We start from the raw sequence: 16,605 nt of genomic DNA on the forward strand, positions 1-16,605 counted from the left end.
CATCAGGCTTTGCACTGACAGTGTGGCATCTGCTTGGGATTCTCTCTCTCCCTCTCTCTCTCTGCCTTTCCCCCACTCACACACGCTCGCTCCCAAAATAAATAAATAAACTTAAAAACAAAAAAAAGAAATGATTGCCTTATGATCATGAAGTTTCTTTTGGAGTGATGAAAATGTTCTGAAATTAGTTGTGGTGGTCATTACACAACATTTTTAATATACACTGAGTTATATGCTTTATTATTTTTTTTTAATGTAAACTCTACCCCCAAGGTGGGGCTCGAGCTCATGACCCTGAGATCAAGAGTCACACGCTCTACCAACTGAGCCTGCCAGGGGCCCCATGAGTTGTATATTTTAAACAGATGGATTTTATATTGTGTAAATTATACCTCAATTAAAAATATATGTACTCATAGAGGAGTATAAACAGAGTACTATGGGAGCAGCTAACTCCATCTGGGAGAGGCTGTGAAGGTCAAAGGGGGAAAATATTGAGTGGAATTTGAAGGATAATGCTGGCTGACAATGGATGGAGAGAGACAGCCGTACTGAAAAGGGCAGAACATGTATCTTGGAGTTGGACTTTGGTTCCAAAGCTAGTCCTGCCATACTAGCTGTGTGACTTTGAACAGTTTACTTAATCTCACTAAAATGAATATCCTCATCAGTGAAATAGAGGATACCTACTTCATGGGTGCAAATTAGATAGGATACTGTATGTAGAGCACTGAGTAAGTATTCAACAAGCATAGCCCTCTCTTTCTCCCCTCAACCTCATATTGCTGTTTTAGGTGGAATTAATATTGAGTGTAAAGGCAGAGCAGGGAAAGGCCTAGCTTGGGTCTGAATGGCAAGAAGTTCAATAAGGCTTAAGAATAAAGGCAGCTGGAAGCAGAAGAAGGTGTTTTAGAGTCAGAAAATAGAGGCTCTGGGTGGCTCAGTCGGTTGAGTGTCCAACGTCGGCTCAGGTCATGATCTTAGGGTTTGTAAGCTTGATCCCCACATCGAGCTCTGTGCTGATGGCTCAAAGCCTGGAGCCTGCTTCAGATTCTGTGTCTCCTTTGCTCTCTGCTCCTCCCCCACTTGTGCTCTGTCTCTCTCTCTCTCTCAAAAATAAAAGTAAACATAAAAAAATGTTTTTTAAGTGATAAAAAAAAAAGAAAATAGAGAGTCTGTACGCGAAAGAAGGAACTTTGAATTTGGTCCTATGATTTAGTCCTAAATCCACTGAAGTTTTAAAGAGAAGAGGAATGTGAAGATACTGGGTCTTTAGATGACAGCAGAGGGAAGAGTAGCCCGAAGTAGATAAGAATGGTAGCTCTGGGACTTCAGGAGATGATACAGATTTTTGACTTTATTAAATGTAAACCAAATCTGGGCATATTAGAGGCACTTGATGTGGCCTATTTTCTAATGAATTGTTAATAATTATTTTGTGACAGGGCACCTGAGTGGCTCAGTCAGTTAAGCATCTGACTCTTGGTTTTGGCTCAGGTCATGAGCTCACAGTTTCATGGGTTCAAGCCCTGAATTGGGCTCTGTGCTGACAGTGAGGAGCCCACTTGACATTCTCTGTCTCCCACCCTTTCTCTCCCCCCTCCACTTGCTCTGTCTCTCTCAAAATAAATAAATAAACTTCAAAAGACAATTTTTTTAAAACTTCAAAAAATTTTTAAAAATAATTATTTGGTGACATTTTCTATATTTTAATCGCTTACTTCAGTTAGTATTTTGGTGAAACTAAATCTTAGATAATACCAGTAAAAAAAAAGTACTTATTGTTGAGAACAATACAATCTCCAGCCTGAGCACTACATGGCAAAATTGAAAGACTTGGCTCTATTTTTGACAGGTTTTGATAGGTTATGTAACTTGCTGTGAATTTATTTCCCTTTCAGAGAATAAATGATGACAACGTTAACCTGGCTGACTTCAAAATATTGTGAAAATAAACAAACATCTCAAAGCTCTTTGAAGTTCATTGATGGAAAGTACCCTTCAAATCCAAAATTTCATTATGTAAATAGACAGTGAATTATTATTCTTTTCCTGAATCAATTTTTAGTGTTCCTTCCTCTAATCTTGCCCTTGAACATTTCTACAATTACAACAACAATGAAAAACCTTCTGAATTCTTACTCTGAAAAAGTCCCTGCAGTATATTATAAATTCTAGACACATGTGCATAGTACATTGCAGTCACAAAACACTTTTACAAATACAATCACATTCAGATTAATTGATTTTTCCCAATAAGCTCAACTGGTAATGTTGGTGAACTTGGTATGCGAAGAGGTGAAATGAATTGCCTAATAACAACGAGCTAGACATGAGCAGGACCAGTGCTTAAACTCAGGTTAACTCTAGATTCCAGGCTTTGCCTATCTTCCTGCATTAAACTAGACAAAGATTCCTACACACACACACACACACACACACACACACACACACATTTAATTCCCTGCAAAATATTCCATACCTCTCACAAAGAATAGGCTACTTCTTGGGGAGCTTGGGTGGCTCAGTTTGTTAAGCATCCAACTCTTGATTTTGACTGAAGTCGTGATCTCATGGTTCCTGAGTTCAAGTCCTGCATTGTGCTCCACTCTGACAGTGCAGAGCCTGCTTGGGATTCTCTCTCTCCCTCTCTCTGTCCCTCATTTGCTTCAGGACCCAAGTGGTCTCTGTGCTGACAGCAGACAGCCTGATGCAGAGCTGGAACTCAGAAACCTGGAGATCATGACCTGAGCCTAAGTCAGACACTTAACCAACTGAGCCACCCAGGTGCCCGAGACAGAGGTAATTTATTTGTAGATTAAATAGTATAGTATTGGCTAAGAGAAATTTATCAGCTTTTAAATGTTTTAATTTATGTCTATAAAACTACTTCAAATGAATAACCGAAGCATTTCTCAAAATAATACATCAATATTACACAAATTATTTGAATAAACTATATATATTAAATCATTACAGCAGAAATTATTCTGACATGAATGTATATCATACTATACTCTGCATAAATATATAGCGTATTTAAAATACCACATAGTAATAATGGTTTATAGTCAATCTGAAGAATTTGATCAGGGAATAAACTTTCATAATACCTAAATTGGACATGTATTAATCTTGTTTTTTACTTTGTATATTTTGTGAGGCTTTGACATGTTGGTGGCCTTACTGACAGAGGGGCCTTCCCAGGGCTAGCTAATTCCTAGAGATAGCAAATGACTCCCCTGTGACCATACCTTTCATATGCAAACCAACCCACCCAGACTTTATATCCCTAAACACCTCCTTTATCTAACTCATATACAAGCCACTATTCCCCCTGCTCTAAATTACTCTAGGGCCAGGCACTGGGCAACTAGAGACCACCCCTATAGACAAGAGCCTGCTAAAATTATTCAAATTATCCAATCCCAAATTTGCTCAAACTTTCTTACACTGCCTTGTCCATTCCTTCCTGCAGAAACCACAATGAATGCTCTGGCCCTGCTTTCTCTTTCACTCTTTCTGCCTCCTAATGGACACTGGTACTTCCCCAGTGGCCCCCATAGTGTGGCATGCCCCCCCACCCCACCCCCCAACCCCCACCTGGAAGCTGTAAATAATAAACTCTTCTTTCAAAGGCAGGTGTCCCTGTGTCTGTCACCTTACCATACCTAACTAAAGCAAATCTCAGGTACAAATCAAGACAACTGTGGCATGGTTCCTTAACTAAGAGTAAATAAAGAACTGGGGGTGGGGGGGGGGGGAGAAGGCAATGGTCCATTCATCATGTACAGGCGATGAAAGACCAAAGATGAAATACACTTTTTTGGGTGAGTGACTTATATGTTTATTTATTCTTCCAACATTTATTTATTGAGAGTTTACTAAGTGCCTGGCACTGTGTTAGGCACTGAATATACAGTAAGGGACTAAACAGGTTTAGTCCCTGTCCTTGTGAGATTCACAGTTTAGAGAGAAAAGATAGGCAAGAAAACAAGTGAACAAACACATAATTACAAAGTGTGCTGTGCTTACAAAGCCACCCGGGTGCCCCTGATTTACAGTTTTAAAAGCTTACTTACCATGTAGAGAAGAGACTGTAGAGGAATAAGGCTAGAAGTTGGGTGGCCTGTCAGGAGCCTATTGCAGTGGTCCAGGAGAAAGGTGATGGTGGCCTGGCCTAGGTTGATAACAGTGGAAGTGGTCAGATTTGGGGGTGCCTGGGTCGTTCCGTCAATTGAACATTCGACTCCTGTTTGTGGCTCACGTCATGATCCCAGGGTTGTGGGATTCAGCCCCATGTCGGGCTCTGTGCTGAGGGTGGAGACTGCTTAAGAATCTCTCTCTCACCCTCTGCCCCTCTCCCCTGCTCGCACACTCTCTCTCTAAAAAATAAAGATAAATAAATACAAATAAAATGAAAGATCATTAAAAAAAAAAAAGAAGATGAAGACGAAGAAGAAAGAGAAGAAAAAGTAGCAGATTTGGTTAATTTCTTGATGATTTCATGCATGGTGTGGCCAGAGATGAGGTTATGTTTTGAAGGTGGAGCTGGCAGGATTGCCACAGGTCGCAGTTAAGGAGTGGTGGAGCCACTATTCAAATCTAAGTTATGTCTGATTCTGCAGCCATGCTTCTAACAATTCTAGGCTGTCACAATGCTAAACAACAAAAGCATAAAGGCAGAATGGAAAGTACATAGTATCTTCCAGTGTTTATTGAGCCACCTATATGTTTGAGGTAAGGCTTTGTGGAACAAGACAAAAATAAAACAAAACAAAAAAACCTCTCGACTGGGTGCATAGGAGATCAGGGTTCAAACTCTGCTTTTGCCTGGGATTCTTCATCAGCATGGATCACATGACATCTAATGTCCCTTTTAGCTTTCGTGCTCTGTGTTTCTACTATGCGGCCCCTGGGGAGATAGAGCTATGTATGGTGCCACCCACAGGTGTACAAGGGAAGATAAAATGGCTTAGCATATGATTAGCATACTAATTACGGCAAGAGCAGATAAGAGGAGCAGGACTAGAGACTGTCTTCAGTTTCAACACTATTTGGTTTCGTAAAAGTACTTGGTTTTAGTAGATTGCTTTCAAGGAAAACAGAAAGCAGGTCTATACATTGTTGTCATTCCAATTTTCAGGATATGCTAGAATTTTACGCCTCATTCATCCAAATATTCAAGTATTTATTCCCTCACCAAGCATTTAAAACCTATTGAGTATTAGGTGTACTCAATAACATTTATTGAGCAAATCTGAGTGAAGTTAAAAAACAAACGAGGACTTTTTTAGACTTGACATCTGGCCTTTTAAGACTTTACAACAATCTTCTAAGGTGTCGTTGTTCCTTTCTTTTTCACATAATAAAACTAAAACCTGAAGCAGTCTAAGCACTCGTTCAAGCATAAGGTAGTGAGCCCAGTATTCATATCTGGGTCTGCTGGATTTTTCACCTCACCACATACGATCTTACGAAAGTGATCGCAGTCTAGTTGGGGTATGGGATGGTGTGTGTGCTGTATTAACTACTCTGAAAAGGTGCAGCATGGAGTGATCCATGATCTAGAATAGAGGTCAGCAGACTCTCTCTGTAGAGGGCCACCTAGTGAGTGGGGGTCATGATAGGGTCTGTTGCAACTCTTCAGTCCTGCCCTTGTGGCACAAAAGCAGCCATAGACAACAAAACATAAATGAGTGGGCATGGCTGTGTTCCAATAAGACTCTGCTTCATGGATAATGAAATTTAAATTTCACATAATTTTCACTTGTCACCAAATATCATTCTTCTTTTGATCTCCCCCACCCCAATCATTAGAAACCTAAAAACAAATTCTTAGCTTGAGAGCTGTAGGGAAAATAAGTGGCAGGCTGGATTTGGCCCATGGGCTGGCATTGGCCAGTTTGGGGTGCTATAACAAATACCACAGACTGGGTGGCTCAAATAGTGAACAATTATTTCTCACAGTTCCAGAGGCTGTGAAGTGCTGGCAGTTGTGGTGTCTGGTGAGAGGCTTATTCCTGGTTTGCAGACAGCCATCTTATTGCTGTATCCTCACAGGGCAATGAGAGAGATCATCTCTCTCTCCTGTCTCTTCTTATAAGGGCATTAATTCCATTTATGAAGGTTCCACCCTGAACCTCCCGAAGGCTCTTAAATACCATTACGGTGGGAATTCAGGCTACAATATACAGATTCTGGGGGGACACACTCACCCTGCAGCAGTTTATGAGAGGCGCCCTGGCATGCAGAAGAGTTCTGCGATCACTCTTCTCTGCAGGCCGGACTTACAGTGGGAACTGCTTCAACCGATTGGGAAACTAAATGCAATAGGAGTAATCAGATCCTAGGGTGGCAGGGGCCAAGTGGCAGTGCTTAAGTACTAAAGGCTAAGTGGGCATGGTTACCATGATGGACAGCAGAGTCAAAGCAGTAATTAGTCTGGCTTGTGCAGACCTATGTCATTGGCTCATCATGGTGTTCCTAGAAATGAGATAGATAGGGAGCTTACTAAATTCTTACTTGAACTGGACCAGTAGAGAAGTCTTTGGTTAAGTAAACAAAAGTCTAACCTGTATCATAAAAAGAGAGTCACAGCCCCTCAATCAAATTCTCAGACTCCGGCCAGTTTACAGAACCCAGAAACCCTTAAATGAAAGGGAGGCCACTGGGACACTACCAAAAATTTATAGTTAATCTTTCTCTAGCCTCTACCAAAGAGACCTACAACCTTTGTAGGGTAACTGTGCATTGGGGAAAAGGAAACAATCAGACCCTTTGGGGTCTACTGGACAATGGCTATGAAGTGACATTGATTCCGGGAGACCCAAATGTCACTGTGGCCCATTAGTCAGAAGAGGGACTTATAGAGGTTAGGCGATTGGTGGAGTTGGATCTCAGGTCTATCTCACAGTGGGCCCAGTTGTTCCCCAACTCCATCCTGTGGTTATTTCTTCAGTTCTGGAATGCATACTTGGAATAGATATACTTAGCAGATAGCAGAATCCTTGCCTTGTTTCCCTGACCTATGAAATGAGGGCTAATATGGTGGAAAAGGCCAAGTGGGAGCCCCTGGAACCACTTCTGCCCAGAAAAATCGTAAGCCCATTCCTGGAGGGACTGCAGAGATTACTGCTACCCCACACCTATTCGACTCCCCTATTTGGCCTGTGCAGAAGACAGATGGATCCTGGAAAATGACAGTGACAATCATGAGCTTAAACCAGGTGATGACTTCAGTTGCAGCTATTGTACCAGATGTGGTTTCCTTGCTTGAACGAAATAACACATCCCCTGGTACCTAGCGTACAGCTGCTGATCTGACAAATGCTTTTTTTCTTGATACCTGTTAGTAAAAACCACCAGAAGCAGCTCACTGTCAGATGGCAAGGCCACCAATATGCCTTCACTGTCCTACCTTGGGGTATATCAGCTCTTCAGCCCTATGTCATAATGTGGCTCACAAAGGTCTTAATCATTTTTCCCTCCCACAAGGTATCACACTGGTCCCTTATACTGATGACATATGTTGATTGGACCTAGTAAGCAAGCAGTAGCAACTACTCTAGACTTATTAGTAAGGCATTTGCATGTCACAAGGTGGGAAATAAAATCCAAAAAGACCTTAGGGGCTTCCACCTCAGTGAAACTTCTAGGGGTCCAGGAATATGGACTCAACATATATTCTCATTTGGGTGTTTTACTCCATGCTATTTACTGAGTGACCTAAAAAGCTGCTAATTTTGAATGAGGCTCCGGACGAGAGAAGGCTCTGTGACAGGCCCAGGCTTATGTGCAAGCTGCATTGCCACTTGGCCAGATGATCCAACAGATCCAATGGGGCTTGGAGTGTATGTTGCAGACAGGGATGCTGTTTGGAGCCTTCGATAGGCCCTTACAGGTGCATCATAGTGCATGCAAGCTCTTAGAATTTTGGAAAAAAGTCTTACCGTCCTCTGCAGATAATTTGTTTTGAGAACCAGATCTTGGATTGCCACTGGGCCTGAATAGAGACTAAATGGGTCACCCAGTTACCATGAGACCTGAGCTATCCATCATAAACTGAGTGTCATCTGACTTACCAAACCAAGTTGGTTGTGCATAGCAGCATTGCACCATCAAATGGAAAGGGCCCAGCAGACCCTGAAGGCACAAGTGGTTTACATGAAGAAGCGGCCCATATGCTTGTGGTTCCCACTCCTGCTACAATGGAAGGATACAGCAAGGAGGCAGCTGTCTGCCAACTAGGAAGAGGGCTCTCACTAGACACTGAATCTACTTTCACCTTGATCTTGGACTTCCCAGCCAGCTTCCAGAACTGTGTGAAAGAAATGTTTGTTGTTTATGCTACCCAGTCAACGGTATTTGTTATAGTGGTCCAAACTGATTAAGGCAGAAATAGTAGTTTGCCAATCCCTGACCTAGAGTCCAGACCAGCACTGTCCAATAGAACTTTCTGTAATGATGGAAATGTTCTATATCTGCACTGCACAATGTAGTTGCCACTAGCTACATGTGGCTATTGAGCACTTGAAGTGCGACTAATGCAACTAAGGAACTGAAATTTTCATTTCGCCTTCTTTTCCATTCCTGTAGCCCTTATCATTTATTTCTCTTAGGATTCATATAGTTTCTAAATTAGTTGCCCTGTCTCCATTTTCATTCTCCTCCAATCTATCCTTCACAAAGCTAGAGGGGTTTTTCTGAAACCAAATAGGATCCTAACACTTCTCCAAGGTTATGGTTCCTGGAAACTTTAGAAAGAAGTTCAACTCGCTAGCATGCCATATACATCCTTTCCTTAGGAAATCACACCCCAAAAACCAAGAGCACACTTCACACACTGTCCGTTAGCCAATTTGACAATAAATTATATTTAAACAATAATAAAATAAAAAGTAAATTAAAAAAAAGGAAATCACAAAGAAGGAAAATACCTTCCTCTGATCAGGTAAGTGATGATAAATTTCTTTCTTTTTTAATTTTTTTTAATGTTTATTTATTATTGACAGAGGGAGACAGAGCATGAGCATGGGAAGGGCGGAGAGACGGGGAGACACAGAATCCGAAGCAGGCTCCAGGCTCCGAGCTGTCAGCACAGAGCCTGATGCGGGGCTCGAACCCGTGAACCGAGAGATCATGACCTGAGTCGAAGTCGGACACTTAACCGACTGAGCCACCCAGGCACTGCTATAATGATAAATGTCTTAAGAGTAGTCCCTCATCATACTTTGTCTCTTCTAACATTTCACACAGTGGCTTTCTGAATGCTGCCATGAAAAAAAAACCTTGGCTTTGGAGATGGAAATTAGAATCCTGCTTCTGGTACATTCAAGCAGAGACACTATAGATTCTTAATCACCTTGAGCCTTACTCTACCTCTGTGCTAAATGGGAATGATGTTAATTATATCCAGGGTTTTGGTGAAGATTAAATGAGTCTGCACTTAGTAAAAAGGCTGTATACATGGTTGCTGTTGTTCTAATAACTATCAACTTTAGAAATGTTTCTCAATGGGGTGCCTAGGTGGCTCAGTCGGTTGAGCATCCGACTTCAGCTCAGGTCATGATCTCTTGGTTCATGGGTTCGAGCCCTGCATCAGGCTCTGTGCTGACAGCTCGGAGCCTGGAGCCTGCTTCGGATTCTCTGGCTGTCTCTCTCTGTCTCTACCCCGCTCATACTCTGCACATCTCTCTCTTTCTCTCTCAAAATCTCAAAAATAAATAAATATTAAAAAATTAAAAAAAAAAAAAAAGAAATGTTTCTCAAAAAGCAGTACTGGTCTGACTTTACCTAAAATACTTTACCTAACATGTTTATCCCAAACACTCCTTTGACATTTTCTGTCTTTAGGTTTAAGACTGTCATTTCTTCACTTTTGTTTCTCTAACCAAAAATTTCAGCAATACCAATGGAAATTTGATTCTTGAGAGTCAAATGACAACGCCATCATATAAGCATGTCAGAAATGAAAGAAAAAGTAGTAATATTTTTAAGTATCCAAAGGGACTTTTCAAAGGGGACTTTCTCAGTGAGTTCTCCTAACAGTAGTAGGAAAGGCACTGCCTTCAGAGAGGAAAATGAAGTGAAGAAACCATATTTTCAAGGGTGCCTGGCTGGCTCAGTCAGAATAGTGTGCTATTCTTTTTAAAAATATATATATTAAATATAATATCATGCTACTCTTGATCTCAGGATTGTGAGTTTGAGCCCTATTTGGGTGTGGAGATTTCTTAGGAATAAAATCTTTTTTTTTTTTTAAGTTTATTTATTTGGAGTGAGAGAGAGAGAGAATGCATGCATGGGCTGGGAAGGGGCAGAAAGAGAGAGAGAGACAATCCCAAGCAGGCTCTGAGCTGGGCCTGATGTGGGGTTTGACACTATCATGACCTGAGCTGAAGTCAAGAGTGAGACATTTAACCAACTGAGCCACCCAGGTGCCCCAAGAATAAAATCTTTAGGAAAAAACACACAAAAACCTATGTTTTCAGAGGGGGGAAAAGAAGTAAACTGACAATTTAGTTTACACTGGAAATGTTCTTTTTCCTTCCCTAGGGAAAGCCTGAAAGCACAAGATTTCTAAGATTAAGTATACTTTTCATTAGACCACAATACACTTTATGATAGATTTATATCAATACTTCATTTTTCAGGTCTTGAAATTAGGTCTAGAAATACCAAAAGACATTGTCATCAGTACACTTTTTTTTCTGTTAAGGGCAGTAAAGATTGATTATTTCATGAACTTAAGGTTTCCAAAGCACTTAATGGATGTTTCAGAATACTTATTACATTGAATGGATATCTCTACAAAAACACCCCACTCTTGATATTAAAATTTCTTGGAAGACACAGATTTTTAAAAGTCATCTTTATTTGTCTCAGTCTGCCTCAGTGTAGTTAGCATATACACTCTACAGCAAACCATATTAGCAAACCGGTGGCCATTCCTGCTTATTCTTTCCGGTGCTCAAGTTTGCAATCCCTACTAAATGCTCAGTAAATTCATGCGGAAGACGTGAATAATATTCATAGGGTAATCATGGTGATTCCTTAATCTCACAGCGTCTGGAACACCATTTTTGAGGCTGAGAGAGGAACTGCTTGTTTGTACCCCCAACTTCAATAAGCCCTAGGTAACAAGCCCGGTAGCCACCAAGGCATTTCCTTTCCCACTGAAACTTCATCCAATCTCGGTTGTATTTTCTTTCATTTCACTTATGGCAGTTCGCATAGGCTTTGGTATATTTTAGATGTTCTTAAAAATTTTAAGTTAACTGTCCAAGCAGAACTTTTTATATCTTGGTTACAGACCCCTCCTTAAGAAGATGACCATCGGCAAGAGAAAGGGAGGGATTGGAGGGGAGATAGTGGCAGCTAAATTGGAGAAACCTGGTCATTTCCCAGAGCGAACAAGGCCTCAGGTGGGAGGGGGGATTGGAAGCCGAGAACGCCACGTGACCTTGGGGGGCCCCCGGGCTGAGTCGACCCCGCCCCTCCGCTCGCCGCCGGGGGGCGCATGCGCAGCCCGTGTTAGTGATGGAGGAGAGAAGATGGCGGAAGCGGAGTGAGTGACTTGCTGGTGACTGATGTCGTAACCGGGGGGCGAGTGGGGCAGCGACATGTCCCCTGAGGGGAAAGCTCAAGGCTCTTTGGAGGGCAGTGCAGGGAAAGCGAGACCCAGGAGTTCCTTATCTTGCTTGGAGGAGCCCGCTTGGCCCATATAGGGGGGCGGAGGCCAACTGTAAGGGTCTAGTTACCTCCAGGCGGGAGCGCCCCTTCCGCCGTGTGATTCCGAATCGGCAGGGCCCTGCAGGCAGTCACCCCAGGGACCCCGACCGCTGGCGTCTTCCGGGAGGTGGGCCCCAGCGGGCCCCTCAGGCGCTGTCATCCCTGCAAGTGGGCCCCGCGGGCAGCCTTGTCACGGATGCCCGCTCCAGGGGCCCGCGGAGGCTGGGTAGGGTTGGGCGGGCACTGCCGGGCCTCCTTAGCGCTCCCCCCCTTCCCGCCCCGGCGTCACCCCACTCCTCCTCGGAGGGAGAACCTGAGACGAGGCTGCTCACCGCCCTCCCCCAGGAGGCGTGGAGAAGGTGTCCTAGCGCGGGCCTTAGCGCGGCGGGGGCTGCTGCGGGTCTGGCCAGGCTGAAACACCCCGGAAAGAAAGACCTTATTTCCCCTGGGTCTCTGGCTGCAGTGTTGACGCCTGCCTTAGAGAGCCATGTTCTTGTGCGGCGGTGTGGTGTGATGATGTCCTCAGTTAGCTACTCAAACTTCGTGTTTCCTGGGTAGGCCTCTTGTGCACCACGACTGCCAGCTGTATTTTGCAGACAGTACTACGCACAGACGGTGGAGTTAGTAAAATTGTTTTTTTGTGCCAGGTCTCCAAATGTGATACAATGGTTTGGTCCTTCCTGCTCACTGATGTTTAGATTTGGGCCTAGAATTTGGTTTATCTGCGACCATCTTTGGTTTGTTAGTGAACGAACTTACCATGGGGTTTCAGTTTGAGGACGTGGTTGTGCAGAATAGCTGTCTGAAAGGACCAGAATTTAAACTGGCTTTTTGCATATCACTGCTACATGGGTAAGAGTTTTGACAGCCAGCAATTTGGCAAAAAGTTTACCTTGTCTACCACTAAATCTGTATGATTTGAACATATGATTTGATGATTGGAAAGCAGTTTGAAAAAGTATAAAAAAAAAAACCCCTAGAGAAGCATAAAGATGTGAGTCATTTACTAATCAAAAAACTGAAGTCAGCTGTTTTCCTCTACTATTTTCCTTTCACTTCCTTTTATTAAACTGAGGTTTTTTGTTTTTTTACTTTTAATTCCTTGGACAGCCTATAAATACTATTTGCATAAATGGTGTAAAGAACAAAGAAAATTTGTACGTAAAGGGACACCATATGGGAATAGTGTGTGTATGCACAATTAGTGCCAAATTCCTTTGTCTTTTCATGAAGTAGAAAGTGTTCTTGCTCCATTCTTGTCAATGATGCTGATGTGATGTGTGGCAGATTTTGCTTCTCAGAAGAAAAGATTGGATAAGAAAGACAGATAAAATCAGTATATTCTCAAGTGTGCTTTTCACCATTCTGGTGCATTTCTAAGTTTTACTTTCTAACAATATTGAGGCCCTCAGATGTGACTTAAAATGTTGTTTGAATTTATTCAGTTGTAGATTCAGTGTTAAGTGGAATTTTATACCACAACAATGAAGTGAGTTTGAAGGAATCAGAAAGTCTGGTACAAAAATGTCCTTTACTGTCCATACATGAGGAAAGTAACATAATTACGGTTTTTCAAAATTTGGAGCAATTCTTTATGAGAGGAGGTTTTTGGAAGGAAGTGAGGAAATTGTTGTCAGCTGCTCTGTTTTCCAGGAGTAATCTGCTTATAAGTATAACCAGAGTTATTAGGTGTAGTGTGGACAGTGTTGTAGACTAGGGGAAAAGCCGGTGTGAGTTAATAAAAACTTACTATTTTTACTTTTTAAAAAATGTTTATTTTTGAGAGAGAGAGAGAGAGCATGAGTGGGGAGGGAGAAAGAGGATCTGAAGCAGGCTCTGTGCTGACAGCAGAGAGCCCAGTGCGGGGTTTGAACTCATGAACCTGAAGCAAAGTCGGACACTTAGCCAATGGAGCCACCCAGGCGCCCCTACTTTTTTTTTTTTTTTTTTTAAATGTAAGCTCTGTGCCCAGTGTGGAGCTTGAATTCACCACAACTCTGAGATCAAGAGTTGTATGCTCTACCCATCGAGCCAGCCCGGTGCCCCTTGGAGGCCCACATCGAGTATAGAGGTTACTTAAAAAATAAAATATTTTTTTTTTAATGTTTTTATTTATTTTTGAGACAGAGAGAGGCAGAGCATGAGCAATGGAGGGGCAGAGAGAGAGGGAGACAGAATCCGAAGCAGGCTCCAGGCTCTGAGCTGTCAGCACAGAGCCCGACGCGGGGCTCGCACTCACGGACCGCGAGATCATGACCTGAGCCGAAGTCAGATGCTTAACTGACTGAGCCACCCAGGCGCCCCAAAAAATAAAATCTTAAATTATTTTTAAAATTAATAAGAGAACATATTTTAAAAGCGGAGTGTATATGGTAACCAGAAATAAGCTAATGAACACAAATGCTTAGGCATCCTATTTTAATAGATAGATAAGAATGACTTTGGTCAAAAGAAAGTAAAGAAATATTTTAAATTCTGATGTTGCTTTAGTATTTATTTTTTAGGTATAGTATTCTTTTATAAACTTGTTTCGGTTTCACTCATCTTTCAATAATGAAAAGATAAACTTTAGGCCAGGATTTATTTAAGTTGCATATCCTGAATTATTTGAACTCAAATTTAGAAGGTATTAACTATCAAATATGCTATATATTTGTGAAGTACTTTTCCTTTCTAAGTGTTTATGGTGACTGTATGCTATCTCTGCTATTACGAGGGTTGTCTTAAAAATTTAGATTGTTGCTGATTATTTCTTTGAAATAATTAAATACTCTTTAAAGCCTGTAATACAATGCTTTTGCCGACACAAACCCTTTGTGTTACCTGACAGATTCAAGGACCACAGTACAGCTATGGATAGTGAAGCAAACCCTGGCACATCTTCTGTGTCGACAACAGCCAGTAGTACCACCACCACAACTATTACCACTTCCTCCTCTCGAATGCAGCAGCCACAGATCTCTGTCTACAGTGGCTCAGACCGACACGCTGTACAGGTATTTCAGTTATAATGACAGGTGGGCTAAGACTTAGGATGCCATTATTTTTCTCTTAAGCCAGGTGAACCTGTTGTTTTACGTCCTCAAATGAGTCACATGATATTTTCTAAATGAGTACAGTTAGAATAGTTAATATCTGAAACAATCAAAAGTTACTTAATAATCCTTCTATTGAAAGGGCTTACATTTGTCAGCATGTGGCTTATAAAACCATATGTCAGGAAAATTATAATTGGAAGGGCTCTAGGTGGCTGCTACAATGTGGAGACACTCAGCCTACAGCCTAAATATACAGAATGGATCTAGGCTTTTCTAGGTTCTTTTATATTTGAAACCAAAATACAGACTTAGGAAGATCTGTTCAGGTCTGTGGATGTGTTAAGAGGTTTATTTTATTTCTTTTTTTTTTCTTTTAATATGTTTTAATCTTTATTTTTGAGAGAGAGACAGCATGTGAGCAGGGGAAGAGCAGAGAGAGAGGGAGACACAGAATCTGAAGCAGGCTCCAGGCTCTGAGCTATCAGCACAGAGCCCGACGTGGGGCTCGAACTCACGAATTGTGAGATCATGACCTGAGCCGAAGTCGGACGCTCAACCGACTGAGCCACCCAGGTGCCCCTATTTTATTTCATTTTATTTATTTATTTTTTTGAAGATTTTTTTTAATGTTTATTTTTGAGAGACAGAGTGCGAGTGGGGGAGGGGCAGAGAGAGAAGGAGACACAGAATCCGAAGCAGGCTCCAGGATCCGAGCTGTCAGTACAGAGCCCGATGCAGGGCTCGAACCCACGAGCCGCGAGATCATGACCTGAGCCAAAGTCAGACGCCCAACCGACTGAGCCACTTAGGTGCCCCAAGAGGTTCATTTTAAACTCAAGTGGCTAGGGGCGCCTGGGTGGCGCAGTCGGTTAAGCGTCCGACTTCAGCCAGGTCACGATCTCGCGGTCCGTGAGTTCGAGCCCCGCGTCGGGCTCTGGGCTGATGGCTCGGAGCCTGGAGCCTGTTTCCGATTCTGTGTCTCCCTCTCTCTCTGCCCCTCCCCCGTTCATGCTCTGTTTCTCTCTGTCCCAAAAATAAATAAACGTTGAAAAAAAAAAAAAAATATTTAAACTCAAGTGGCTTAAGAACCTAAGCAGAAGAATCATTTAAAGTTCTTAGGGGCAGAGGGGGGAAGGGAATATTTAGGAAAAGTTTTAGTCTCTTCACTTGGTTGCAAAATTAAGTTTACTTGGTTAACTTTTATAATGAGGTTGAGGCAATATGGTATTTCATAAAAAGGGCATGGGCATTGTAGTCTGATATGCTCTTTGTTTGAATTCCATTTTCTTAATCCTTAGTAGCTATGTGTCTTGGCTGAGAGGCATGATCTCTTTGACCATCAGGAAATTGTAAAATGAGGATGAGACCATCTAGTTCCTTAGTTACTTTGATCATTAAAGGAAGCATTAAAATGGTGTGGGGCACATTATATATTCCCAATCAATAACAGTAGCTAATATTTATTGAACAATTGCTATGGGGCAAGCATTTGATGAATGCTTTATGTGGATTATCTTTTTTTTAAAGTTTACGTATTTTTTTTTTTTAATTTTTTTTTTTCAACGTTTATTTATTTTTGGGACAGAGAGAGACAGAGCATGAACGGGGGAGGGGCAGAGAGAGAGGGAGACAGACACAGAATCGGAAACAGGCTCCAGGCTCTGAGCCATCAGCCCAGAGCCCAACGCGGGGCTCGAACTCACGGACCGTGAGATCGTGACCTGGCTGAAGTCGGACGCTTAACCGACTGCGCCACCCAGGCGCCCCAAAAGTTTACGTATTTTTGAGAGAGAGCATTAGCAGGGGAGGGGCAGAGAGAGAAAAGACGGAGAAC

General features: G+C 42.2%; 1 protein-coding gene across 10 annotated transcripts in view; it reads left to right on the forward strand.

Annotated features, from left to right (window-relative positions):
• PHC3 (polyhomeotic homolog 3) overlaps nt 1–16,605 on the forward strand; it is a 105,300-nt gene that overhangs the window by 10,062 nt on the left and 78,633 nt on the right. For 9 of the 10 annotated variants that reach the window (XR_006718514.1, XR_006718515.1, XM_045503004.1 and 6 more), the window contains exons 1-2: nt 11,480–11,569; nt 14,564–14,729. Coding sequence is in view for 8 of the 10 variants with exons in the window: in XM_045503004.1 (XP_045358960.1) it covers nt 11,556–11,569; nt 14,564–14,729 (180 nt within the window). In the remaining 2 variants the exon portion in view is untranslated. Of the gene's footprint in view, nt 1–11,479; nt 11,570–14,563; nt 14,730–16,605 lie in introns of those variants that run through there. The other variant, XM_045503009.1, reaches the window with a different exon arrangement.

The sequence above is a fragment of the Leopardus geoffroyi genome, chromosome C2 (assembly GCF_018350155.1).
Source record: "Leopardus geoffroyi isolate Oge1 chromosome C2, O.geoffroyi_Oge1_pat1.0, whole genome shotgun sequence".
NCBI classification, from domain to species: Eukaryota; Metazoa; Chordata; class Mammalia; order Carnivora; family Felidae; genus Leopardus; species Leopardus geoffroyi.